The sequence below is a fragment of the Hemitrygon akajei genome, chromosome 6 (genome assembly GCF_048418815.1).
Source record: "Hemitrygon akajei chromosome 6, sHemAka1.3, whole genome shotgun sequence".
NCBI classification, from domain to species: domain Eukaryota; kingdom Metazoa; phylum Chordata; class Chondrichthyes; order Myliobatiformes; family Dasyatidae; genus Hemitrygon; species Hemitrygon akajei.
The window spans coordinates 186662518-186690450 of NC_133129.1; the positions used below are offsets into that span (position 1 = coordinate 186662518).

A 27933-nucleotide genomic window follows, 5' to 3' on the forward strand; every position below is an offset into this window, starting at 1 on the left:
GTTGTGTAGAGTGGAGGTCTCACTAAATGAGAAGGTTGTGTCGTGTGGATCTCGTCACTAAACAAGGAGAGTGGAGATCGTCACTAAACGAGAAGGTTGTGTAGAGTGGAGATGGTCACTAAATGAGAAGGTTGTGTAGAGTAGAGATCTCACTGAAAGAGAAGGTTGTGTAGAGTGGAGATTGTCACTAAATGAGAAGGTTGTGTAGAGTGGAGATTGTCACTAAATGAGAAGGTTGTGTAGAGTGGAGATTGTCACTAAATGAGAAGGTTGTGTAGAGTGGAGATTGTCACTAAATGAGAAGGTTGTATAGAGTGGAGGTCTCACTAAATGAGAAGGTTGTGTAGAGTGGAGATTGTCACTAAATGAGAAGGTTGTGTAGAGTGGAGGTCTCACTAAATGAGGAGGTTGTGTAGAGTGGAGATTGTCACTAAATGAGAAGGTTGTGTAGAGTGGAGGTCTCACTAAATGAGAAGGTTGTGTAGAGTGGAGATCTCACTGAAAGAGAAGGTTGTGTAGAGTGGATCTTGTCACTAAACAAGAAGGAGAGTGGAGATTGTCACTAAACAAGGTTGTGTAGAGTGGAGATTGTCACTAAGTGAGATGGTTACATAGAGAGGATCTCGTCACTAAATGAGAAGGTAGTGTAGAGTGGAGATTGTCACTAAGTGAGATGGTTACATAGAGAGGATCTCGTCACTAAATGAGAAGGTAGTATAGAGTGGAGATTGTCTCTAAATGAGAAGGTTGTGTAGAGTGGAGATTGTCACTAAATGAGAAGGTAGTGTAGAGTGGAGATTGTCTCTAAATGAGAAGGTAGTGTAGAATGGAGATTGTCACTAAATGAGAAGATTGTGTAGAGTGGAGATTGTCACTAAATGAGAAGGTTGTGTAGAGTAGAGATCTCACTGAAAGAGAAGGTTGTGTAGAGTGGATCTCGTCACTAAACAAGGAGAATGGAGATTGTCACTAAACAAGGTTGTGTAGAGTGGAGATTGTCACTAAACAAGGTTGTGTAGAGTGGAGATTGTCACTAAGTGAGACGGTTACATAGAGAGGATCTCGTCACTAAATGAGAAGGTTGTGTAGAGTGGAGGTCTCACTAAATGAGAAGGTTATATAGAATAGAGATGGTCACTAAACAAGAAGGTTACGTAGATTTGCATTCTCACTAAGCAAGAAAGTTACATAGCTTGGAGATCATCATTAAAGAAAGTTACTTAGAGTGGAGATTGTCACTAAACAAGGTTGTGTAGAGTGGAGATTGTCACTAAGTGAGACGGTTACATAGAGAGGATCTCGTCACTAAATGAGAAGGTTGTGTAGAGTGGAGGTCTCACTAAATGAGAAGGTTATATAGAATAGAGATGGTCACTAAACAAGAAGGTTACGTAGATTTGCATTCTCACTAAGCAAGAAAGTTACATAGCTTGGAGATCATCATTAAAGAAAGTTACTTAGAGTGGAGATTGTCACTAAACAAGGTTGTGTAGAGTGGAGATTGTCACTAAGTGAGACGGTTACATAGAGAGGATCTCGTCACTAAATGAGAAGGTTGTGTAGAGTGGAGGTCTCACTAAATGAGAAGGTTATATAGAATAGAGATGGTCACTAAACAAGAAGGTTACGTAGATTTGCATTCTCACTAAGCAAGAAAGTTACATAGCTTGGAGATCATCATTAAAGAAAGTTACTTAGAGTGGAGATTGTCACTAAACAAGGTTGTGTAGAGTGGAGATTGTCACTAAGTGAGACGGTTACATAGAGAGGATCTCGTCACTAAATGAGAAGGTTGTGTAGAGTGGAGGTCTCACTAAATGAGAAGGTTATATAGAATAGAGATGGTCACTAAACAAGAAGGTTACGTAGATTTGCATTCTCACTAAGCAAGAAAGTTACATAGCTTGGAGATCATCATTAAAGAAAGTTACTTAGAGTGGAGATTGTCACTAAACAAGGTTGTGTAGAGTGGAGATTGTCACTAAGTGAGACGGTTACATAGAGAGGATCTCGTCACTAAATGAGAAGGTTGTGTAGAGTGGAGGTCTCACTAAATGAGAAGGTTATATAGAATAGAGATGGTCACTAAACAAGAAGGTTACGTAGATTTGCATTCTCACTAAGCAAGAAAGTTACATAGCTTGGAGATCATCATTAAAGAAAGTTACTTAGAGTGGAGATTGTCACTAAATGGGAAGGTTACGCAGATTAGAGATCTCAGTGAATGAGAAAAGGTTATGTAGAGTGGACATCCTCACTGGGGCCCATGGTATTACAGGGAAGATTCTAGCATAAATAAAGCAGTGGTTGGCTGGCAGGAGGCAAAGAGCAATATATCCTGATCAGAATCAGAATCTAGTTTTTTATCACCAACAGTTAACGTGAAATTTGTTAACTTAGCAGCCGCAGTTCAATGCAACACATAATATAGAAGAAAAAAAACAATAACAACAAATAAATCAATCCGTTACAGTATACATATATTGAATAGATTAAAATTGTGCAAAAAAACAGAAATACTGTACATTAGAAAAGTGAGGTAGTGTCCAAGGGTTCAATATCCATTTAAGAATTGGATGGCAGAGGGGAAGAAGCTGTTCCTGAATCACTGAGTGTGTGCCTTCAGGCTTCTGTATCTCCTTCCTGATGGTAACACTGAGAAAAGGGCATGCCCTGGGTGCTGGAGGTCCTTAATAATGGACGCTGCCTTTCTAAGAACTGCTTCCTGAAGATGTCCTGGGTACTTTGTAGGCTAGTACCCAAGATGGAGCTGACTAGATTTACAATCCTCTGCAGCTTCTTAAGGTCCCATGAAATAGCCCCCCCACCCCCATACCAAACAGTGATGCAGCCTGTCAGAATGGTCTCTACGGTACAACTATAGAAGTTTTTGAGTGTATTTGTTGACATGCCAAATCTCTTCAAACTCCAAATAAAGTATAGCCACTGTCTTGCCTTCTTTATAGCTGCATCAATATGTTGGGACCAGGTTAGGTTCTCAGAGATCTTGACAGCCAGGAACTTGAAACTGCTCACTCTTTTTCACTTCTGATCCCTCTGTGAGAATTGGTATGCGTTCCTTCGTCTTACTGGTCCTGAAGTCCACAATAAGCTCTTTCGTCTTACTGACGTTGAGTGCCAGGTTGTTGCTGCGACACCACTCCACTAGTTGGCATATCTTGCTTCTGTATGCCCTCTTGTCACCAACTGAGATTCTACCAACAAGGGTTGTATCATCAGCAAATTTATAGATGGTTTTTGAGTTATGCCTAGCCACACAGTCATGTGTATATAGAGAGTAGAGCAGTGGGCTAAGCATACACCCCTGCATAGATTGTGGTCTTCTGGTTATGAAGTTGATCCAATTGCAGGGGGAGGTACAGAGGCCCAGGTTCTGCAACTTCTCAATCAGGATTGTGGGAATGATGGTATTAAATGCTGAACTATAGTCGATGGACAGCATCCTGACATAGGTGTTTGTGTTGTCCAGGTGGTCTAAAGCCATGTGGAGAGCCATTGAGATTGCATCTGCTATCGACCTAGTGTGCTGATAGGCAAATTGCAATGGGTCCTGGTCCTTGCTAAGGCAGGAGTTCAGTCTAGTTATGACCAACTCTCAAAGCACTTCATCACTATAGATGTGAGTGCTACCGGGCGATAGTCATCAAGGCAGCTCATGTTATTCTTCTTAGGCACTGGGTATAATTGTTGCCTTTTTGAAGCAAGTGGGAACCTGCCTGTAGCAGTGAGAGGTTGAAAATGTCCTTGAATACTCCCGCTCATTAGTTGGCACAGGTTTTCAGAACCTTCCCAAGTACTCCATCTGGACCCTGTGCCTTGCGAGGGTTCACTCTCCTTAAAGAGCCTAACATCAGACTCTGAGACAGAGATCACAGGGTCATCAGGTGCAGCAGGGATTTTCACAGCTGTAGTTATGTTCTCCCCCTCAAAGCGTGCATAGAAGGCGTTGAGTTCATCTGGTAGTGAAGCATCGCTGCCATTCGTGCTATTGGGTTTTGCTTTGTAGGAAGTAATGCCTTGCAAACCCTGCCAGAGTTGCTGTCGGCCCCAACCTAGTTCGAAATAGTCTCTTCACCCTTGAAATATCCCTCCACAAATCATACCTGGTTTTCTGGTTCAGGCCTGGGTCACCAGACTTGAATGCCACAGCAGACGACATACCTCCTGGTTCATCCTTGGCTTTTGATTTGGGAATGTACAGTAAGTCCCTCATGCACACAGGGAACAGGAATAAAGGGAGCCTTTCTGGTGACTAGAGGAGTTGCACAGGGATTTGTGTTGGGACCGATTACTTTTACGTTATATGTTAATGATTTGAATGATGGTATTATTCAAAGGTTGAAAGGTCCAATTTAATGTCAGAAATGTATACAATATACATCCTGAAATGCTTTTTCTTCGCAAACATCCATGAAAACAGAGAAGTGCCACAAAGAATGAACGACAGGTAATCATGAGAACCCCAAAGTCCCACCCAACTCCCCACTCCCGTGCGTAAGTGGCAGCAAGCAGCAATCCCAATCCCCCCACCAGCAAAAAAAAGCAAGCATCGGCACCACCACTGAGCACTCAAAGCAATAACAAAGAGACAGGCTTGCAGTTACCCCCAAAGACCTCATGTTTCATCCGGCATTCGACAAACCACAGGTTCTCTCCCTGATAAGAGAGAGGGAGGTGTCTTTATTTTCCCAGCGAGCAGGGAGACATAACAACAACTCGCTGGTTTATGATGTTAAAAACCTGTTGCATCGCTTTTTTTTTTTAGCTCTGTGCCTTAAAATCGCAAAGATCTTGGGTCTTTAGGCCCTCAGCAGTAGATTTTCCGACTCCCCCAACGACACACGGGTCCTCTGCCATGACACCGACCCTCGATCTGCCCATCTCCAGAGCCCTGAGATCTTAGGCTTCCAAATACGAGCCAGACTCTCAGGCCAAACCCTTGACGTGACAAACAACAGCCTGTCCTGAAACCCCGAGATCGGATCCCATTCCCACAAAGAACCAACTCCAGGTCAGGGTCTTCAAAAGAACCCTGAAAGAGAAAAATAAAGATAGTAAATATGGAAATAGAGCTGTCCCCGAAGACGTAAGCAAAGGAATCTCCGTTTAGTGCCATCTTAACTCCACCTCTGTCTCCATTTCCAAATTATTTGCTTTGTTGCAAAATTTGCAGGTGATACACAGATAGGAGGGGCAGGTGGTTTTGAGGAAGATAGAGATAGATAGATAGATAGATACTTTATTCATCCCCATGGGGAAATTCAACATTTTTTCCAATGTCCCATACACTTATTGTAGCAAAACTAATTACATACAATACTTAACTCAGTAAAAATATGATATGCATCTAAAATCACCCTCTCAAAAAGCATTAATAATAGCTTTTAAAAAGTTCTTAAGTAGTTTCCTTAAATACATTGAGTCCTAACCCCGGCACTTTAACATATCTTACTCCTGGCGGTTGAATTGTAAAGCCGAATGGCATTGGGGAGTATTGATCTCTTCATCCTGTCTGAGGAGCATTGCATCGATAGCAACCTGTCGCTGAAACTGCTTCTCTGTCTCTGGATGGTGCTATGTAGAGGATGTTCAGGGTTTTCCATAATTGACCGTAATTGAAGTAAAGAGACTACAGAAGGATTTAGACAGATTAGGGAAATAGGCATTGAAGTGGCAGATGGAATGCAGTGTCAGGAAGTGTATTATCATGCGCTTTGGCAGAAGAAATGAAAGGATTGACTGCTTTCTAAATGGAGAGAAAATACAAAAAAACTGAGGCACAAAGGGTCTTGGGAGCGATTGTGCAGGATTCCCTGAAGATTAATTTGCGGATTGAGTCTGCGATTAGGAAGGCAAATGTGAAGTTAACATTCATTTCAAGAGAAATAGAATATAAAAGAAAGGATGTAATGTTGAGACTATAAAGCACCAGTGAGGCCTCGCTTGGAGTATTGTGAGCAGGTTTGGGCCCCTTAGAAGGGATGTGCTGAAACTGGAGGGGGTTCAAAGGAGGTTCACAAAACTGATTCCAGGATTGAATGGCTTGTCACATGAAGAGTGTTTGATGGCTCTGGGCCTGTATTCACTAGAATTCAGAAGAATGAGGTGTCTTTAGAATGGAGATGATGAAGAACTATAGAGTGGTGAACTTGTGAAATTCTTTGCCACAGCCAACTGTGCAGGCCAAGTCTGTATGCATCTTTAAGGCAGAGTTTGGTGGATTCTTGATTGGTCAGACATGAGGGATACAGGGAGAAGGCAGGAGATTGGGGCTGAGAGGAAAAATCGATCAGCCATGATGAAATGGCAGACCAGACTTGGCCAAATGGACAAATTTTGCTCCTATGTCTTACTGTCTGAAATGAGAAGATTACATAGAGTAGAAATCTCGCTAAATGAGAAGGTTACGTAGAGTGGAGTTGTCTCTAAATCTGAAGGTTGTGCAGAGTGGAGCTGTCACTAAATGAGAAGGTTATGTAGAGTGGAGATCATCACTAAACAAGAAGGTTATGTAGGGTAGAGATCTTATTAAACAAGTGGGTTACATAGAGTAGAGTTCTCATTAACCAGAAAGGTTACTTGGAGTAGAGTTTCTCTCTAAATGAGAAGGTTACGTGGAGTGCAAATCATCACTAAACAACAAAGTTACATAGAGTGGAGATCTCACTAAGGTTGTGTAGAGTGAAGCTAGATAGAAACAATGTTGATGTAATATTTGACTTTAATGTCTTATCTCTGTAGCTGATGAAGAGATAGATGATGAGGAGCTTGCATTCCTCGTAGCTGATGCACCCCAAGAGCCCACCACCTCCCGGTTACGTCCGACAGCCAGAAGAACAAGGGCCATAGCGCGGACTCGTCAGAGTGAGCGGGTCCGAGCAAATGTGAACAGGAGTCGGATCACCCGTGCGCATCAGATCAGGGTGAGTTGAACTCTGGGTACAATGTTAAACAGTTCAGTGATAGGAATCAGAAACCAAACTGGGCCATTTGCAGAAGGTCAAAAGTAGAAACAGGTGAGAGACATTCATCTGTGTGTGCTTCATCCTTTATAAGACTATAAGACATTGGAACAGAATTAGGCCACTTGGATGATTTATTATCCCTTGCAACCCCATTTACCTGCCTTGTTTCCATAACCTTAGTTGCACTGATTATCCAAGAATTTATCAAACTCTATTTTAAATATTCCCAATGACTTGGCCTCCACAGTTGTCTGGAAATGAATTCCATAGATTCAGCACTCTTTGGCTAAAGATATTCCTCATCATCTCTGTTCTCAGTGCACCGTACCTCTGAGATTGTGCCTTTTGGGCCTAGACTCCCCACTATAGGAAATATCCTCTCTGCATTCATTCTACTTAGACCTTTCAAATTTCAATAGGCTTCAATGAGATTCCCCCCTTATCCTTCTAAACTTAAACGACTGTAGGCCCAGAGCCATCAAACACTCCTCATATGTTAATGCTTGCTTCATCGTGCAATGGGGATCATGGCTGATCTTTTACCATCTTCCTTCACCAACCACCTTGATGTGACCCTAATGAAGCAGACTATGCACAGTCATAGTCACAGATCAATACAGCACAGATACAACTCAACCAATCTATGCTGACCATGGTGTCCTCCCAGCAGTGCACAAAATCTTGCATTTGTCCAATATCCCTCAAAGCCCCACCCTTCCATGTACCTATCCAAGTGATACCATTGAACCTGCCTCAACCACTTCCTCTGGAAACTTATTTCATATACTCACCCCTCCCTGCCCTCACTGTAATCACACTCCCAGTCTTGGTATTTTCTGCAAATTTACTGAACCTGTTAACCATATTATCATCCATCGTTGATATGGATGACAACCAACAACAGACCCAGCACCAATCCCTGCAGCACACCATAAATCACAGGCTTCCAATCAGAGAGGCAGCCATCTACAACCACTCTCTAGCTTCTCCAATCAAGTTATCATCTAATCCAATTTTCAAATTTATTATGAATGCCAGGCAACTGAAAATCCTTGACCAACCACCATGTGGGACCTTGTTAAATGCCTTGCTGAAGTCCTTATAGACAACATCTACTTCCTTGCCTCCATCAACTTTCCTAACAACTTCCTCAAAAAATTCTCTAAAAACTCATGGTTAGACATGACCTACCATGTACGTAGTTCTGTAGACCCTTTGTGTCTCCTAAGTAAATACGGGTGCAAAAAAGTCCATTTAAGATCTCCCCCATCTCTTTCAGCTCCATGCATAGATGACCACTCTCATTTCTGGAAGACCAATTTTGTTCCTAATATATCTGTAGAAGCCTGATAGTCTCCTTCACCTTGCCAGCTAAAGCAACTTCATGCTTTCTTTTACTCCTCCTGATTTCCTCCTTAAGTGTTCTCTTGCAATTCTTATACTGCTCAAGGACCTCATTTTGTTTCTACATGCTATGCACCTCCTTTTTTTAACTTGGGCCTCAATATCTCTCAGAAACCAAGGTTCCCTGAAACCTTTATCCTTGCCTTTTATTCTGACAGGAAATACAAACTCTATACTCTCCATATTTTATCCTTAAATGTCTCCCACCTAGCAAGCATCCCTTTGCCAATAAACAACCTATCCCAATCCACACATGCCAGATCCCTTCTGATGCTTTCAAAATTGGCCTTTCTGTAATTTAGATTTACAACCTGAACACCAGACCTATCCTTTCCTATAATTTTCTTTGAAAAGGATGGAATTATAAACACCCCGCACAAACTTCAGCCTCGTGCACTGTCTCGTTCTCTAATAGGAGATACAGTATTGTACTCCTTCTCTAGTTGGGAACTTTCCTGAACATATTTAAGGAATTCTATCCTATTCATCCCTTTCACGGTTTGGGAGTCTCAGTCAGTATGTGGAAAGTTAAAACGGCCTACTATCATAATCTTATTTTTCTTGCAACTAGCTGTGACCCTCATTTGAAATTCGGTCATAAGTAAAGACATTGTGACAACTACTCTAAAATATCATATCTGCTTGTTACATCCTTAAAGAGCTCTACCAAACTTGTCAAAATTACTTACACTTAATAATCTATGTTGATTTTGATTTGATTTTTAAAATATTTATTTAGCATTATAGCGGGAACAGGCCCTTCCGGCCCGTGAGCCGCATGGCTCAACAATGCACCTGTTTAATCTAGCCGAATCACAGGACAATCTACAATGACCAATTATCCTACAAATTGGTTTGTCTTCAGTCCGTGGGAGGAAACCGGAGAAAACAGATGCAGTTCACAGGGAGAGTGTACAAACTTTATTACAGATGGCGCTACAACTGAACTTGAAACTCAGGAACTCCCTGAGCAGCAATAGCGTTGTGCAAACCACTAGCTACCATACCGCCCATTAAGCTTGATAGGTTCTTCAATAGTAAGGGCTTCAGAGGTTATAAGACCATAAGACATAGGAGCAGAATTGGGCCATTCACATCTTCGAGTCTGCTCAGCCATTCCATCATGGCTGGTCCCGGATTCCATTCCATCCCATACACCTGCCTTCTTGTCACATCCTTTGACACTCTGACTGATCAGGAAACTATCGACTTTCGCATTAAATATACCCACGGACCTGGCTTTCACCGCAGTCTGCAGCAGAGCATTCCACAGGTTCACTATTCTCTGGCTAAAAAAATTCCTTCTAATCGCTTTTCTAAGAGGTTGCCCATCAATTTTGAGGCTCTGCCCTCCAGTTCTAGATAAACCCACACGAGGAAACATCCTCTCCACATCCACTCTATCTAGCCCTTTCAACATTCGGTAGGTTTCAATGAGATCCCCCAAATTCTTCCAAGTTCCAGTGAGTACAGGCCCAAAGCTGCCAGGCGCTCCTTGTATGTTAACCCCTTCATTCCCAGAATCAACTTCGTGAACCTCCTCTGGACTCTCTCCAGTGACAACACATCCTTTCTGAGATATGGGGCCCAAAACTGTGGACAATACTCCAAGTGCGGCTTTACTAGTGTCTTATAAAGGCTCAACATTATCTCCTTGTTTTTATATTCTATTCCCCTTGAAATAAATGCCGACGTTGTATTTGCCTTCCTTACCACAGACTCAACCTAGAAACTAACCTTCTGAGTCTTGCACGAGGACTCCGAAGTCCGGCTGCACATTTTATGTTTGAACCTTCTTCCCATTTATATAATAGTGTGCACTGTTGTTCCTTTTACCAAAACGCATTATCATACATTTCCCAACACTGTATTCCATCTGCCACTTTGTTGCTAATTCTTCCAATTTGTCTAAGTCTGCTGCCATCGCATTGCTTCCTCAACATTACTTACCCCCCCCATCTTTGTATTATCTGCAAACTTTGCCATAAAGCTATCAATTCCATCCTCCAAATCATTGATAAACAATGTGAAAACAAGCAGTCCCAATACTGACGCCTGAGGAACACCACTAGACACTGGCAGCCAACCAGAAAAGGTCCCTTTATTCTTACTCACTGCCTCCTGGCTGTCAGCCATTCCTCTATCCATGCCAGTATTTTTCCTATAACACCCTAGGATTTTATCTTGTTAAGCAGCCTCATGTGTGGCACCTTATTAAATGCCATCTGAACATCCAAGTAAATGACATCCACTGCCTCTTCTTTGTCCACTCTGTTTGTTACTTCCTCCAAGTACTCTTAACTGATTTGTTAAGCAAGATTTCCCTTCATAGAAATCATGCTGACTTTGACTAATGATCTTTAATCGTTAGTTTCCAAGTACCTCAAAACCTCATCCTTAATAGGCCAGCACTTTCCCAACCACTGAGGTTAGGCTAACTGGCCTATAATTTCCTTTCTTTTGCCTTCCTCCCTTTTTAGAGTGGAGTGAGCTTTACAATCTTCCGGTCCTTCGGGACCACGCCAGAATCAAGTGACTCTTGAAAGATCATGACCAATGCATCTGTTTCTCTTCAGCAACTTCTCTCAGGACTCTGGGATGTAGTCCATCTGGTCCAGGTGACTTGTGCACCTTTAGACCTTTCGATTTGCCTGGCACTTTTACCTTTGTGATAATAATGGCACTCACTCCTGCTCCCTGATACTCACGGACCTCTGCTATACTGCTAGTATCTTCCACAGTGAAGACAGATGCAAAGTATCCATTAAGTTCATCTGTCATTCCTTTGTCCCCCATTACTACCTCACCAGCATCATTTTCCAGTGGTCCAACATCAACTCTCACTTCACTTTTAGTCTTTATATAACTGAAAAACTTTTCATTTTCTGCTTTATATAATTGGCTAGTTTGCCTTCATATTTCTTCTTTCCCCTTCCTGTAGCTTTTTTTAGTTGGCTTTTGTTGGATTTTAAAAGCTTCCCAATCATCCAACTTCCTACTCACTTTTGCTACCTTATATGCCCTTTCCTTGGCTGTTATCAGTCCTTAATTTCCTTTGTCGGCCATAGTTGCTTACCCTTGCCATTTGAGAACTACTTCTGTAAGACATACCTATCCTGCACCTTGTGAGCTATTCCCAGAAACTTCAGCCATCTCTTCTCTGCCGTCATCCCTGCCAGTATCCTCCTCCAATCCACCTGGGCAAGCTCCTCCCTCATGCCTCTAATTCCCTTTATTCCATTACAATACTGATACATGTGAGTTGTGCTTCTCCCTCTCAAGGTTTAGTATGAATTCAATCATATTATGATCATTTACTCCTAAGGGTTCCTTTACATTAAGCTCCCTAATAAGATCTGGGTTATCACACAACATACAATCTAAGATAGCCTTTCCCTGAGTAGGCTCAAACATAAGCTGCACTAAAAAAAACCCATCTCATAGGCATTCAACAAATTCCCCCTTTTGCAGTCTGACACCAACCTCATTTTCCTAATCCTCTTACAGATGTGTCGTTATTCTTTTACATGACTTTTCCAGCTCCCTTTGCAATCTCAACCCTCCTGTTTGACTACTATTTGGAGGCCTGTGCATGATTCCCATAATGCTCTTTTTTTACCCTCGCAGCTTCTTAACTCCACCCACAAAGATTCAACATTCTCTGACTCTATGTCACCTCTCTTTCTAAAGCTGTAATTCCATCTCTTACCAACAAAGCCACTCCACCACCCATGCCTTCCTGCCTGTCCTTTCGATACAAAGTATATCCTTTGATGTTGAGCTCCCACTGTCTCCTTATTCTGAATGCTACACGCATTTAAATACAGCACCTTCAGTCCAGTGCTCTTCGCCCTTTTGAATTTTGCTTCTGTGGTACAATCTAACTCTTTGCTCTGCCTGCATTTTGTACCCAATCATAGAGTTGTCCTTCATTACATTCATGTTATATCTGTCATCTAGTTGTAAACCTGCTGGCTGATCCTTAGCTCTATCATGCTGGTTCCCATCCCCCTACTATATTAGTTTAAACCACTCCCAACAGCTCAAGTAAACCTGCCCACAAGAATATTGGTCCCCCTTGGATTCAAGTGCAACCTGACCCTTTTGTTCAGATCCCACCTGCCCCAGAAGAGGTCCCAATTATACAGAAATCTGAATCCCTGCCCCCATTCCAATTCTCCAGCCATGCATTTATCTGCAACTTCATTCCATTCCTATCCTCACTATCGTGTGGCACACGCAGCAATACTGAAGTTACTACCCTTGAGGCCCTGCTTCTCAGCTTCCTTCCTAATTCCCTGTGTTCTTTTTTCAGGATCTCCTCCCTTTTTCTACCTATGTCGTTGGTACCAATATGTACCATGACTTCTGGCTGCTCACCCTTTTCAGGATATTGTGGATGCAACATTGTGGACCCTGGCAGCTGGGAAGAAAGCTACCATTTGTGTTCCCTTTTTGCATCCACAGAATCGCCTATTTGTCCCCCTGACTATAGAGTCCCCTATCAATGCTGCCATATTCTTCAGTTCCCTACCCTTCTGAGCTATAGGGCCAGACTCTGTGCCAAGGGCATGGCTGCTGTTGCTTCCCCCAGGTAGGTCCCCCGGCTCTCAAAATTGGGTACTTATTGTTGAGCGGTACGGCCACAGGGGTGTTCTCTGCTTCCTGACGTTCTCCCTTTCCTCTCCTGACAGTCACCCATTTATATGTCTCCTGTAGCCTTGGGGTAACTACCTCTCTCTGGCTCCTGTCTATCACTGTTTCACTTTCCCTAATTGAGCTGCAGCTCCAGTTCCTTAATATGGTCTCATAGGAGCTGCATCTGGTGCAGACGTGGCCATTGGGGATGCAGGAAGTCTCCTGGAAATCCCACATCTGACACCCAGAACAGTAGACAAACCCCCTATTCTCTCAAGATTTAAATAAGAAATAAGGAATGAACCCACTACTTACCTTGCCTCCGCCTGATCTCACTGAAGCCCTGTTGAGCCAGAGCATTACCATTCAGCCTCCGACTACTCAGATGATGACTGTTGCGCTAGGCAGTACCTCCCTTTTACAGAGACTGGGTTTTTAAACCTCTTTGCTGGACCTGCACAGGAACACTTCTGTCGATTCTGTGCAATAATCCAGTCAAAAACGTCCGTCGAAAAACTTGCTGCCTTTTAAAGCTCTTTGCTGGATGTGTTATGGGGAGAAAGAAGGAGAATGAGATTGAGTGGGGATAATAAATCAGCCATGATAGAATGGTAGAGCGTACTTGAGGGACAAAATGGCCTCATTCTGCTCTTGTGACTCATGTTCTTTTGGTTTTAAGCATCTCTAAGATGGTCTCCAGTATCACGGAGGAGATAACAGATTTTGCCTGTGGGAATGGCTGGCTTAAGCTTCTCTAAGATAATCTTGGTTATCACACAGGAGATTAGGGTAGCATGGTAGCTCAAAGCTTTACAGTACAGATGGCCTGGTTTCAATTCCCGCTGCTGCTGGTAAAGAGGTTGTGTTTTCTCCCCGTGACTGCGTGGGTTTCCTCTGAGTGCTCCAGCTTCCTCCAAAGACGTACAGGTTGGTAAGTTAATTGGTCATTGTAAATTGTCCCATAATTAGGCTAGGGTTGAATCGGAGGATTGTGGGGCTTGAAGGTCTGGAAGGGCCTATTCCAAGCTGTATCGGAATGAATAAATAAATAAAATAATAAACAACAGATTTTGCCTGTTGGGGTGACTGGCTTGTGTTTTTCGAAGATCAGGTAAGGCCGGGTAAACTCCTTTAATTAATCTAATCAGTTTGGGAATAGGTAATGGAGGCAGCAGTTAGGGGAGTTAAGTGCTCTGTTTGCAGTATGTGGTAAGTCAGGGTGAGCACAACTGTCCCTGATGACTACACCTGCAAAAGGTGCATCCAGCTGCAGCTCCTGACAAACCGTGTTAGGGAACTGGGGCTGGAGCTGGATGAACTTCGGATCATTCGGGAGGCAGAGGCAGAAATAGACAGGAGTTTCAGGAATATAGTCACCCCTAGGAGTCAGGAGACAGGTAGTTGGGTGACTGTTAGGAGAGGGAAGGGGAATAGACAGGAAGAGCAGAGCACCCCTGTGGCTGTTCCCATCAACAATAAGTATACCGTTTTGGATACTGTTGGTGGGGATGACCTACCAGGGACAAGTTGCAGTGGTTGCGTCTCTGGCACCGAGACTGGACCCTCAGCTCAGAAGGGAAGGAGGGAAAAGAGGAGAGCAGTAGTGATAGGGGATTCGATAGTTAGGGGGACAGATGGGAGGTTCTGTGGAAGAGATCGAGAATCCCGGATGGTCTGTTGCCTCCCTGGTGCCAGGGTCTGCGATATCTCGGATCGAGTTCTCAGTATTCTCAAGAGGGAGGGTGAGCAGCCAGATGTCGTGGTCCATGTAGGAACCAATGACGTGGGTAGGAAGAGTGAGGAGGTCCTGAAAGGTGAGTTTAGAGAGCTAGGTGCCAAGTTGAAGGACAGGACCTCCAGGATAGCAATCTCAGGATTGCTTCCGGTGCCACGTGCAGGTGGATTTAGAAATAGTAAGACAGTGCAGATCAACACGTGGCTGAAGACATGGTGCAGGAGGGAGGGCTTCAGATTTATAGATAATTCGGCAGTTTTCCAGGGAAGGTGGGACCTGTTCCGGCGGGATGGTTTACATCTGAACTGGAGGGGGACAAATATTCTTGCAGGTAGGTTTGCTAGAGAGGCTCCAATGGATTTAAACTAGATATGAGGGGGGAGGGGAAACAGAGTGTAGGAACAGATGTATGGGAGAAGGAAGAAAAAGAAGACAGTAAAGTTCTTTGTACTGTTAGAGATAAACAGCAAGGAAAGGGTGGAGAATTTCTTAAATGCATTTATTTTAATGCTAGGAGCATTGTAAGAAAGGTGGATGAGCTTAGAGCATGGATTGATACCTGGAAATATGATGTTGTAGCTATTAGTGAAACATGGTTGCAGGAGGGGTGTGATTGGCAACTAAATATTCCTGGATTTCGTTGCTTCAGGTGTGATAGAATCGGAGGGACAAGAGGGGGAGGTGTTGCGTTGCTTGTCAGAGAAAATATTACAGCGGTGCTCTGGCAGGATAGATTAGAGGGCTTGTCTAGGGAGGCTGTTTGGGTGGAATTGAGGAATGGGAAAGGTGTAGTAACACTTATAGGGGTGTATTATAGACCACCTAATGGGGAGCGAGAATTGGAGGAGCAAATTTGCAAGGAGATAGCAGATATTTGTAGTAAGCACAGGGTTGTGATTGTGAGAGATTTTAATTTTCCACACATAGTCTGGGAAGCCCATACTGTAAAAGGGATGGATGGTTTGGAGTTAGTAAAATGTGTGCAGGATAGTTTTTTGCAGCAATACATACAGGTACCAACTAGAGAAGGGGCAATGTTGGATCTTCTGTTAGGGAATGAAATAGGTCAGGTGACGGAAGTATGTGTTGGGGAGCACTTTAGGTCCAGTGATCACAATGTCATTAGTTTCAATCTAATTATGGAGAAGGATAGGACTGGACCCAGGGTTGAGATTTTTGATTGGAGAAAGGCTAACTCTGAGGAGATGCGAAAGGATTTAGAAGGAGTGGATTGGGACAATTTGTTTTATGGGAAGGATGTAATAGAGAAATGGCGGTAATTTAAAGGTGAAATTTTGAGGGTACAGAATCTTTATGTTCCTGTTAGGTTGAAAGGAAAGGTTAAAAGTTTGAGAGAGCCATGGTTTTCAAGGGATATTGGAAACTTGGTTAGGAAAAAGAGAGATATGTACAATAAGTATAGGCAGCATGGAGTAAATGAGGTGCTCGAGGAATATAAAGAATGTAAAAAGAATCTTAAGAAAGAAATTAGAAAAGCTAAAAGAAGATACGAGGTTGCTTTGGCAATTAAGGTGAAAATAAATCCCAAGGGTTTCTACAGTTATATTAATAGCAAAAGGATAGTGAGGGATAAAATTGATCCCTTAGAGAATCAGAGTGGACAGCTATGTATGGAGCCGAAAGAGATGGGGGAGATTTTGAACAATTTCTTTTCTTTGGTATTCACTAAGGAGAAGTATATTGAATTGTGTAAGGTAAGAGAAACAAGTAGGGAAGTTATGGAAACTATGACGATTAAAGAGGAGGAAATACTGGCGCTTTTAAGGAATATAAAAGTGGATAAATCTCCGGGTCCTGACAGGATATTTTCTAGGACCTTGAGGGAGGTTAGTGTAGAAATAGCAGGGGCTCTGACAGAAATATTTCAAATGTCATTAGAAACGGGGATGGTGCCGGAGGATTGACGTATTGCTCATTTGGTTCCATCATTTAAAAAGGGTTCTAAGAGTAAACCTAGCAATTATAGACCTGTCAGTTTGACGTCAGTGGTGGGTAAATTAATGGAAAGTATTCTTAGAGATGGTATATATAATTATCTGGATAGACAGGGTCTGATTAGGAACAGTCAACATGGATTTGTGCGTGCAAGGTCATGTTTGACAAATCATATTGAATTTTTTGAAGAGGTTACGAGGAAAGTTGATGAGGGTAAAGCAGTGGATGTTGTCTATATGGACTTCAGTAAGGTCTTTGACAAGGTTCTGCACGAAAGGTTAGTTAGGAAGGTTCAATCGTTAGGTATTAATATTGAAGTAGTAAAATGGATTCAACAGTGGCTGGACGGGAGATGCCAGAGAGTAGTGGTGGATAACTGTTTGTCAGGTTAGAGGCTGGTGACTAGTGGTGTGCCTCAGGGATCTGTACTGGGTCCAATGTTGTTTGTCATATACAATAATGATCTGGATAATGGGGTGGTAAATTGGATTAATAAGTATGCAGATGATACTAAGGCAGGTGGAGTTGTGGATAATGAAGTAAGTTTTCAAAGTTTGCAGAGAGATTTAGGCCAGTTAGAAGAGTGGGCTGAAAGATGGCAGATGGAGTTTAATGTTGATAAGTGTGAGGTGCTACATTTTGGTAGGAATAATCCAATTAGGACATACATGGTAAATGGTAGGGCATTGAAGAATGCAGTAGAGCAGAGTGATCTAGGAATAATGGTGCATAGTTCCCTGAAGGTGGAATCTCATGTGGATAGGGTGGTGAAGAAAGCTTTTGGTATGTTGGCCTTCATAAATCAGAGCATTGAGTATAGGAGTTGGGATGTAATGTTAAAATTGTACAAGGCATCGGTAAGGCCAAATTTGGAGTATTGTGTACAGTTCTGGTCACCAAATTATAGGTGTCAACAAAATAGAGAGAGTACAGAGAAGATTTACTAGAATGTTACCTGGGTTTCAGCACCTAAGTTACAGGGAAAGATTGAACAAGTTAGGTCTTTATTCTTTGGAGCGTAGAAGGTTGAGAGAGGACTTGATAGAGGTATTTAAAATTATGAGGGGATAGATAGAGTTGACGTGGATAGGCTTTTTCCATTGAGAGTAGGGGAGATTCAAACAAGAGGACATGAGAGTTAAGGGGCAAAAGTTGAAGGGTAACATGAGGGGGAATTTCTTTATTCAGAGAGTGGTAGCTGTGTGGAACGAGCTTCCAGTAGAAGTGGTAGAGGCAGGTTTGGTATTGTCACTTAAAGTAAAATTGGATAGGTATATGGACAGGAAAGGAATGGAGGGTTATGGGCTGAGTGCGGGTCAATGGGACTAGGTGAGAGTAAGCGTTCGGCACGGACTAGAAGGGCTGAGATAGCCTGTTTCTGTGCTGTAATTGTTATATGGTTATATGGTTATATCTGCATTATCAGCGTAGTTAATGGATTTTGCCTGTTGGGATAGCTGGCTTGTGATTTTTGCTTGTGGGGATGGCTGGTTTGTGCTGCAAATTCCTGACTCGTATTCTTTTGTTTCTATTACATAAATAATGTGGTGAGTTTACTGGTGCAGCTGTTGGACTGCACTGAACAAACCCAGCCAAGTGTAATTAAGTTCGGGCTGTAACAGTGCCATCCTTTCTATCTCCAGGATGTTCCACAGTACCTGATGAATGCAAGCTTGCTGGATGAAACCATCGAGAGTGTTGTTGCTGGCTTAAATACGGCTGTATACCACCGGCCCCTCACCCCTCGAGTTCGATGCACAAAGAAACGTAGGAAAAGGACAGGTAAGGGTGTCCAGCTTGATGCACACGCACAAAGGGCACCCAGTCCAGGCCGTGCTGCATCACCCACAGTAGTAGTATAGGGTGACACACCTAGACAGAGTGGATCTGGAGACAATGTTTCCTGCTGTGGGAGAGTCTAGGACCAGAGGGCATAGCCATAGATTAGAGGGATGTCCATTTAAAGCAGAGATGATGCGGAATTTCTTTGGCTAGAGGGAGGTGAATCTGGAATTCATTGCCACAGATGGCTGTGCAGGCTAAGTCATTGAGTATATTTAAAACCAAGATAGATATATATATATATGATTAGTGGCCTAGGTGCTAAAAGCAGAGGGGGGACTGGCCAGTTGAATTTCTCACTGGTATGGAACATAGAACACTTTAGTACCATTAAGATACTTCAGCCCATAATGTGCTGACCTTTGAACCTACTCCAAGATCAGTCTAACCTTTCTGTCTCTTCCTTCTTGGTTCCTCATAAAATATGCTTTCTGATCCATTCAACATGCTGGTAAATTTTCTCTGTACTATCTCTAAGGCTTCTCCATCCTTCCTATAAAGAGACAACCAGAACTGAACACAATATTCCAAGTGTGGTCTAACCAGAGTTTTATAGAGTTACAACATTACCTTGTGGCTCTTAAACTCAATCTGCCAACTAATGAAGGCCAACACACTCGATGCATGCCCACTAGAAAGTTAATCTCAGGGTAGGATATAATGAAATATATGTATTATAAATTTACTTTGAACATTGAACACGATATGCCTTCTTAACAACCCTATCAACTAGCGAGGTAACTTGAGGGTTCTATGGAAGTGGACCCCAAGATATCTCTGTTCCACTACACTGCAAAGAATCCTGCCATTAACCCTGTATTCTGCCTTCAATGTTGGACCTTTCAAATATTGACATACCTAGCTTGTTTCTAAGTACGAGTGGGAGTTAGTAGACATGGAAGTGTGCAAGGATGAGCAGCAAAGGCTATATTACTGCAGCACGCATCAGAGTCAGTATTAGCTTTAATGTCACTGGCATATATTGTGAACATTTTTTGTTGCGGCAACAGTACACTGCGATACATAATAAACTAGAAATTACAGAAGGAAATGTGTAAGAAATCCCACCATCAAACACATCTTTCCCTACTCCCCACTTTCTGCTTTCCCCAGGGATTGCTCCCGAGGAGATGCCCTTGTCCATTCATCCCTCCCCACTGATCTCCCTCCTGGCTCTTAATCTTATAAGTGGAACAAGTGCTACATCTGCCCCTGCACCTTCTCTCTCACTACCATTCAGAGCCCCCCACAGTCCTTCCAGGTGAGGCAACACTTCACCTGTGTGTCTTTTGGGGTCATCTATTGTATCCGGTGCTTCAGTGTTGCCTCCTGTATATCAGGGGTCATACCTTTCGTACTTCTCGGTTCCACCCATGATGCCCCACCAGGCGAGTTCTCCAGTTTACCCTGATAAAGCATTGCTGTGATATTTCCCTTGACTGGTACCACCAGCTCTCCTCCTTTAATCCCTCCTCCTCTGTCATGTTTAAAACAATGGAACCCTGTAATATTCAGCTGCCAGTCCTGCCCCTCTTGCAACCATGTCTCATTAATGGCTACAGTGTCATAATTCCAGGTGTTGCTCCATACCCTGAGCTTATCCAGCTTTCATATGATACTTCTTACATTGAAGTATATGGACATTAGTTGCACCATGCTCAACTTTTTGATTCCTGACTTTGTCTGAGGTTAAAGTTCAAAGTGAAATTTGTCATCAGAGTACATACAGGTCACAACATACAACCCTGAGATTCTTAGCAAATCTATGGAACAGTAACTGTAACTGGGATATGTAAACTGTAAACATCAACTATAAACTGTAAAACTGTGCCAATGCAGATTATAAATAAATAGTAATAAATAACAAGCATGAAATAATAATAAGATACCTTTAATGAGTGTAGTTGTCCCCTTTTGATCAAGAGCATGATGGTTGAGCTGTAGTAAATGTTTTTGAACCTGGTGTTGCGAGTCCTGAGGCTCTAGTACCTTCTACCTGATTGCAGCAGCGAGAAAAGAGCACGGCCTGGGTGGTGAGGATCTTTGATGATGGATGCTGCTTTTCACCGACAGCCTTTCATGTAAATGTGCTCGATGGTTGGGAAGGATTTACCCATGATGTATTGGGCCGAATCCACTACCTTTTGTAGGATTTTCTACTCAGTGGTGTTCCCATACCAAGCCATAATACAGCCAGTCAGCACACTTTCCACCACACATCTATAGAAGTTTGCCAAGGTTGCTGATGATAGGCTGAATCTCCACAGACTCCTGAGGAAGTAGAGGGACTGTCGTACTTTCTTCCAAATTTTTTTAATATATATATATATCTATATAACAGCTCCAGGATGGGTCCTCTGAGATGGTGACAGCCAGGAATTTAAAACTACTGACCCTCTCTACTTGTGATCCTCCAATGATTTCTGGCTCATGACCTCTGGTTTCCCTGTCCTGATGTCCACTATTCTGAAGTTCCTTGTTCTTTTTGACATTGAGTGAGTGGTTGTTGTTGTTATACCACTTAGTCAAATTTTCAGTTTCTCTCCTGCATGCTGATCCATCACCACCTTTATACAGCCCACAACAGTGGTGTCATCAGTAAACTTATATACAGTGGCATACAAAAGTTTGGGCACCCCTGATCAAAATTTCTGTTACTGTGAATAGCTAAGTGAGTAAAAGATGACCTGATTTCCAAAAGGCATAAAGTTAAAGATGACACATTTCTTGAATATTTTAAGCAAGATTACTTTTTTATTTCCATCTTTTACAGTTTCAAAATAACAAAAAAGGAAAAGGGCCCGAAGCAAAAGTTTGGGCACCCTGCATGGTCAGTACTTAGTAACACCCCCTTTGGCAAGTATCACAGCTTGTAAACGCTTTCTGTATCCAGCTAAGAGTCTTTCAATTCTTGTTTGGGGGATTTTCACCCGTTCTTCCTTGCAAAAGGCTTCTAGTTCTGTGAGATTCTTGGGCCGTCTTGCATGCACTGCTCTTTTGAAGTCTATCCACAGATTTTTGATGATGTTTAGGTCAGGGGACCTCTTGAGGTAGCCCATTGTAGATTTTGAGGTGTGTTTAGGATCATTATCCTGTTGTAGAAGCCATCCTCTTTTCATCTTCACCTTTTTTACGGACAGTATGATGTTTGCTTTCAGAATTTGCTGGTATTTAATTGAATTCATTCTTCCCTCCACCAGTGAATTGTTCCCTGTGCCACTGGCTGCAACACAAGCCCAAAGCATGATCGATCCACCCCCGTGCTTAACTGTTGTAGAGGTGTCCTTTTCATGAAATTCTGAACCCTTTTTTCTCCAAACATACCTTTGCTCATTGCAGCCAAAAAGTTCTATTGTAACTTCATCAGTCCACAGGACTTGTTTCTAAAATGCATCAGCCTTGTTTAGATGTTCCTTTGTAATCTTAGGACACTGAATTTTGTGGTGAGGACGCAGGAAAGGTCATATTTGTGCAGGTGTCACTACACAGTAGAACAGTGCACCACCACTCCATAGTCTGCTAAATCTTTCTGAAGGTCTTTTGCAGTCAAATGGGAGTTTTGATTTGCCTTTCTAGCAATCCTACCAGGCAGTTTTCTCGGAAAGTTTTCTTGGTCTTCCAGACCTCGACTTGACCTCCACCATTCCTGTTAACTGCCATTTCTTAATTACGAACTGAGGAAACAGCTACCTGAAAACACTTTGCTATCTTCTTATAGCCTTCTCCTGCTTTGTGGGCATCATTTATTTTAAATTTCAGAGTGCTAGGCAGCTGCTTAGAGGAGCCCATGGCTGCTGATTGTTGGGACAAGGTTTGAGGAGTCAGGGTATTTGTAAAGCTTTGAAATTTGCATCACCTGGCCTTTCCTAACGATGACTGTGAACAAGCCATAGCCCTAACAAGCTAATTAAGGTCTGAGACCTTGGTAAAAGTTATCTGAGAACTCAAATCTCTTAGGGTTGCCAAACTTTTGCATGGTGCTCCTTTTCTTTTTTTCAGTCTAAAATTGTACAAAACAAAAATAATACACTAATCTTGCTTAAAATGTTGCTTAAAAGAATGTTTCATCTTTAACTTTATGACTTTTGAGATCAGTTCATTTTCTACTCACTTAACTATTCATAGTACCAGAAATTTTGACCAGGGGTGCCCAAACTTTTGCATGCCACTGTATAGTGTTGGAACTGTACTTAGCCATAGAGTCATAGGTGTAAATGGAGTATCAATGGAGTAGAAAGCTCAAGAAGAGATCATACAGTATGGCCAAGTGAAATAGGAATTGATATGAAAGAAGTGGGGAGTACCGAATTAAAAGTATTATATATGAATGCACTAAGTATAAGGAATAAAGTAGATGAGCTTGAGGCTCAGTTGGAAATTGGCAAGTACGATGTTGTGGGAATAACAGAGACATGGCTTCAAGCGGACAGGGCCTGGGAAATGAATATTCAAGGATATACATCTAATCGAAAGGACAGACTGGCAGAGGGGGTGGGGTGGCTCTGTTGGTGAGGAATGATATTCAGTCCCTTGCGAGGGGGGACATAGAATCTGGGGATGTAGAGTCAGTATGGATAGAACTGAGAAATTCTAAGGGTAGAAAGACCCTAATGGGAGTTATCTACAGCCCCCCAAACAGCAGTCTGGATGTTAGGGTGTAAGTTGAATAAAGAGTTAAAATTGGCATGTCGCAAAGGTAATGATACAGTTGTCATGGGGGATTCCAACATGCAGGTAGACTGGGAGAATCAGAATGGTACTGGACCCCAAGAAAGGGAGTTTGTGGAGTGCCTCCGAGATGGATTCTTAGTTGTACTGGAGCCTACCAGGGAGAAGGCAATTCTAGATTTAGTGTTGTGCAATGAACCAGATTTGATCAGGGACCTCGAGGTAAAGGAACCATTAGGAGGTAGTGACCATAATATGATATGTTTTAACCTACAATTTGAGAAGGAGAAGGGAAAATTGGATGTGTCAGTATTACAGTTGAACAAAGGGAACTGTGGAGCTATGAGGGAAGAGCTGGCCAAAGTTCAATGGAACAATACCCTAGCAGGGAAGACAGTGAAACAAAAATGGCAGGTATTTCTGGGAATAATGCAGAAGGTGCAGGATCGGTTCATTCCAAAGAGGAAGAAAGATCCTAAGGGGAGTAAGGGGCGGCCATGGCTGACGAGGGAAGTAAAGGGCAGTATAAAAATAAAAGAGAAGAAGTATAACATAGCAAAGATGAGCGGGAGACCGGAGGACTGGGAAGCTTTTAAAGAGCAACAGAAGATAACAAAAAAGGCAATACGCCAAGAAAAAATGAGGTACGAAGGTAAACTAGCCAAGAATATAAAGGAGCATAGTAAAAGCTTCTTTAAATATGTGAATAGCAAAAAAATAGTTAAGACCAAAATTGGGCCATTGAAGACAGAAACGGGTGAATTTATTATGGGGAACAAGGAAATGGCAGATGAGTTGAACAGGTACTTTGGGTCTGTCTTCACTAGGGAAGACACAAACAATCTCCCAGATGTAATAGTGGCCAAAGGAACTAGGGTAAAGGATGAACTGAAGGAAATTTATATTGGGCAAGAAACGGTGTTGGATAGACTGTTGAGTCTGAAGGCTGATAAGTCCCCAGGACCTGATGGTCTGCATCCCAGGGTACTTAAAAGCGGTGGCTTTAGAAATCGTGGACGCATTGGTAATCATTTTCCAATGTTCTATAGATTCAGGAACAGTTCCTGATGATTGGAGGGTGGCTAATGTTGTCCCACTTTTCAAGAAAGGAGGGAGAGAGAAACAGGGAATTATAGACCGGTTAGCCTGACGTCAGTGGTGGGAAAGATGCTGGAGTCAATTATAAAAGAGGAAATTACGACACATTTGGATAGCAGTAGAAGGATCAGTCCGAGTCAGCATGGATTTATGAAGGGAAAATCATGCTTGACTAATCTTCTGGAGTTTTTTGAGGATGTAACTATGAAAATGGACAAGGGAAGAGCCAGTGGATGTAGTGTACCTGGACTTCCAGAAAGCTTTTGATAAAGTCCCACATAGGAGATTAGTGGGCAAAATTAGGGCACATGGTATTGGGGGCAGAGTACTGAGATGGATTGAAAATTGGCTGGCTGACAGGAAACAGAGTAGTGATTAACGGGTCCCTTTCGGAATGGCAGGCTGTGACCAGTGGGGTACCGTAAGGTTCGGTGCTGGGACCACAGCTGTTTACAATATACATTAATGATTTAGATGAAGGGATTAAAAGTAACATTAGCAAATTTGCTGATGACACAAAGCTGGGTGGCAGTGTGAAATGTCAGGAGGATGTTATGAGAATGCAGGGTGACTTGGACAGGTTGGGTGAGTGGGCAAATGTATGGCAGATGCAGTTTAATGTGGATAAATGTGAGGTTATCCACTTTGGTGGCAAGAACAGGAAGGCAGATTACTATCTAAATGGAGTCAAGTTAGGAAAAGGGGAAGTACAACGAGATCTCGGTGTTCTTGTACATCAGTCGATGAAAGCAAGCATGCAGGTACAGCAGGCAGTGAAGAAAGCTAATGGCATGCTGGCTTTTATAACAAGAGGAATTGAGTATAGGAGTAAAGAGGTCCTTCTGCAGCTGTACAGGGCCCTGGTGAGACCCCACCTGGAGTATTGTGTGCAGTTTTGGTCTCCAAATTTGAGGAAGGACATTCTTGCTATTGAGGGAGTGCAGCGTAGGTTCACAAGGTTAATTCCCGGAATGGCGGGACTGTCATATGTTGAAAGATTGGAGCGACTGGGCTTGTATACACTGGAATTTAGAAGGATGAGAGGGGATCTGATTGAAACATATAAGATTATTAAGGGATTGGACACACTGGAGGCAGGAAGCATGTTCCCGCTGATGGGTGAGTCCAGAACTAGAGGCCACAGTTTAAGAATAAGGGGTAGGCCATTTAGAACAGAGATGCGGAAAAACTTTTTCACCTAGAGAGTGGTGGATATGTGGAGTGCTCTGCCCCAGAAGGCAGTGGAAGCCAAGTCTCTGGATGCATTCAAGAGAGAGTTAGATAGAGCTCTTATAGATAGCGGGGTCAAGGGATATGGGGAGAGGGCAGGAACGGGGTACTGATTGTGTATGATCAGCCATGATCACAGTGAATGGCGGTGCTGGCTAGAAGGGCCGAATGGCCTACTCCTGCACCTACTGTCTATTGTAAAGCAAACAGAGCAGGGGCTAAGCACACAATCCTGTAATGCTCCTGTACTGAGGGAGATTGTGGAGATATTTTTGCTCATCCGAAATGACAGGTCTGCAGCTGAGGATATCCAAGGTCCAATTGCACAAGGTGGTGATGAGGCCCATGTCTTGGAGTTTACTAATTAGTTTTGAAGGGATGATGGTATTAAATGCTGAGCTGTAATCGATAAAGAACATCCTGATGTAGGCATCTTTGCTGTCCAGAGTTCCAGGGTTTTGTGAAGAGACAACGAGATAGCATCTGCTGTAGACCTGTTGCTTCAGTAGGCAAATTGGAGTGGATGCAAGTCACCATTCAGACAGGAGCTGATGTGCTTCAACACCAGCCTCTCAAAACACTCCATCACTGTGGATGTAAGTGCCACTGGGCAATACTCATTTAGACAGATTACCACACTCTTCTTGGGCACCGGTACGATTGAAACCTTCTTGAAACTGGTGGTTATCACACATTGCCAGAGTGAGAAGATGAAGATATCCGTGAATACACCAGCCATTTGGCCGGTGCAAGTCTTCAGTACTCAGCCAGGTATTCCATCCCGACCAGATGCTTTCCATGGATTCACTCTTGAAGGCAGCCTGCATGTTATTTTCAGATACTGAGACCAAAGGATCATCGAGAGACATGGGGTGCGTGATGGTTCCTCCCTATTTTGGTGAACAAAGTGAGCATAGAAGGTATTAAGCTTATCTGGAAGCAAAACTCTGCGGTCCCCTATGTCGCAAGATTACCAACATCTGTCTCCACAACCTCTCCATCAGCTCTTCTGCACTCTAGTTCCCATCCCCGTGCAACTCTAGTTTAAACCCCACCATGCAGCATTAGCAAACTTTTGTACTACGATATTAGTTGCAATCCAGTACAGGTGCAAACCGTCCCTTTTGTACAGGTCCCAGCTTCCCTGGAAGAGAAACCAGTAATCCAAAAATCTTAAGCCCTCCCTCCTACACCAACTCCTTACCTGCATGTTAAACTGTATAATCTTCCTAGTTCTGGCCTCACTAGTACGTGGCACGGGTAGCAATCCTGAGATCACAACGCTGGAGGTCCTGCCCTTTAACTGAGCACCTAACTCCTGAACTCCCTGTGCAGAACCTTGTCACTCGTCCTACTGATGTTATTGGTACCTACGTGGACCATGACCTCTAGCTGTTCACCCTCCCACTGTAGAATGCTGAGGACTCGGTCCGAGATGTCTGGACCCTGGCACCTGGAAGCAACATAACATCCAGGAATCTCTTTCTCACACACACAGAACCTCCTGTCTGTTCGCCTATCACCACAGGCTGCTTCTTCTCTCCCTCCCCCCCCTCCTGAGTCACAGTGGTAGACTCAATACCAGAGACCCAGCTGCTATGACTTTCCTCTGTTATCACATTGTCCCCACAGCTATATCCAAAGTGATATACCGGTTGTTGAGGGAATGGCCATGGGTACACTGCACTGGCTCTACATTCCCTTTCCCTTTCCTGACTTACACCCAATTTCCTGTGTCCTGCACCTTGGGTGTAACTGCCTCTCTATGTCCCCCTCAGCCTCCCGAATGATCTGGAGTTTATCCAGTTCCAGCTCCAATTCCTTAATGTGGATTGTTAGAAGCTGCAGGTGGATGCACTTCTTACAGTTGTAGTTGTCAGGGACACTGGAGGTCTCCCTGCCTTCCCACATCCCACAAGAGGAGCATTCCATTATCCCGCCTGGTTTCTGTACTGTCCTAACTGAGCAGATGTAAAGAAGGGAAGGGAAAAAAAACTTTACCAAGAGCTCTTCTTTTTTGCCTTCTCTGACTGAAGGTTAGCACAACACCCTGGGTTGAAGGGCCTGTACTATTCTATTTTTAATATGTTTATACATTTGTAAGGCACAGAAGCGTGCAGTTTCAGCCAATTAGTCCAAAATGTAGATTGCTTCAAGTGTCTGTAATTGTCATTATTTTCCTTCGACTGTTTCTGGCCATTACTATTTGTTACTATAATTAACATCTTTATACTTTAATGACTTTCTTGAACCTTTCCGCAGTTGGCCCCTCAGCAGTCAGTGTCGTTCTGATGCTCTAATGCTTCCTCTGAACTTGCTGCAGTTGTTTACTGGATTGGTACAGGGATCAGGGTGGAGGTGGGCATGTGGGAGGTA

The 27933-nt window shown here is 43.1% G+C and overlaps 1 protein-coding gene across 4 annotated transcripts in view; it reads left to right on the plus strand.

Moving 5' to 3' along the window:
* phrf1 (PHD and ring finger domains 1) overlaps positions 1-27933 on the plus strand; it is a 179922-nt gene that overhangs the window by 79506 nt on the left and 72483 nt on the right. For all 4 annotated transcript variants that reach the window (XM_073049972.1, XM_073049973.1, XM_073049975.1 and 1 more), the window contains 2 exons: positions 6763-6944; positions 18363-18501. In XM_073049972.1, coding sequence (XP_072906073.1) covers positions 6763-6944; positions 18363-18501 — 321 coding nt within the window. The remainder of the gene's footprint in view (positions 1-6762; positions 6945-18362; positions 18502-27933) is intronic.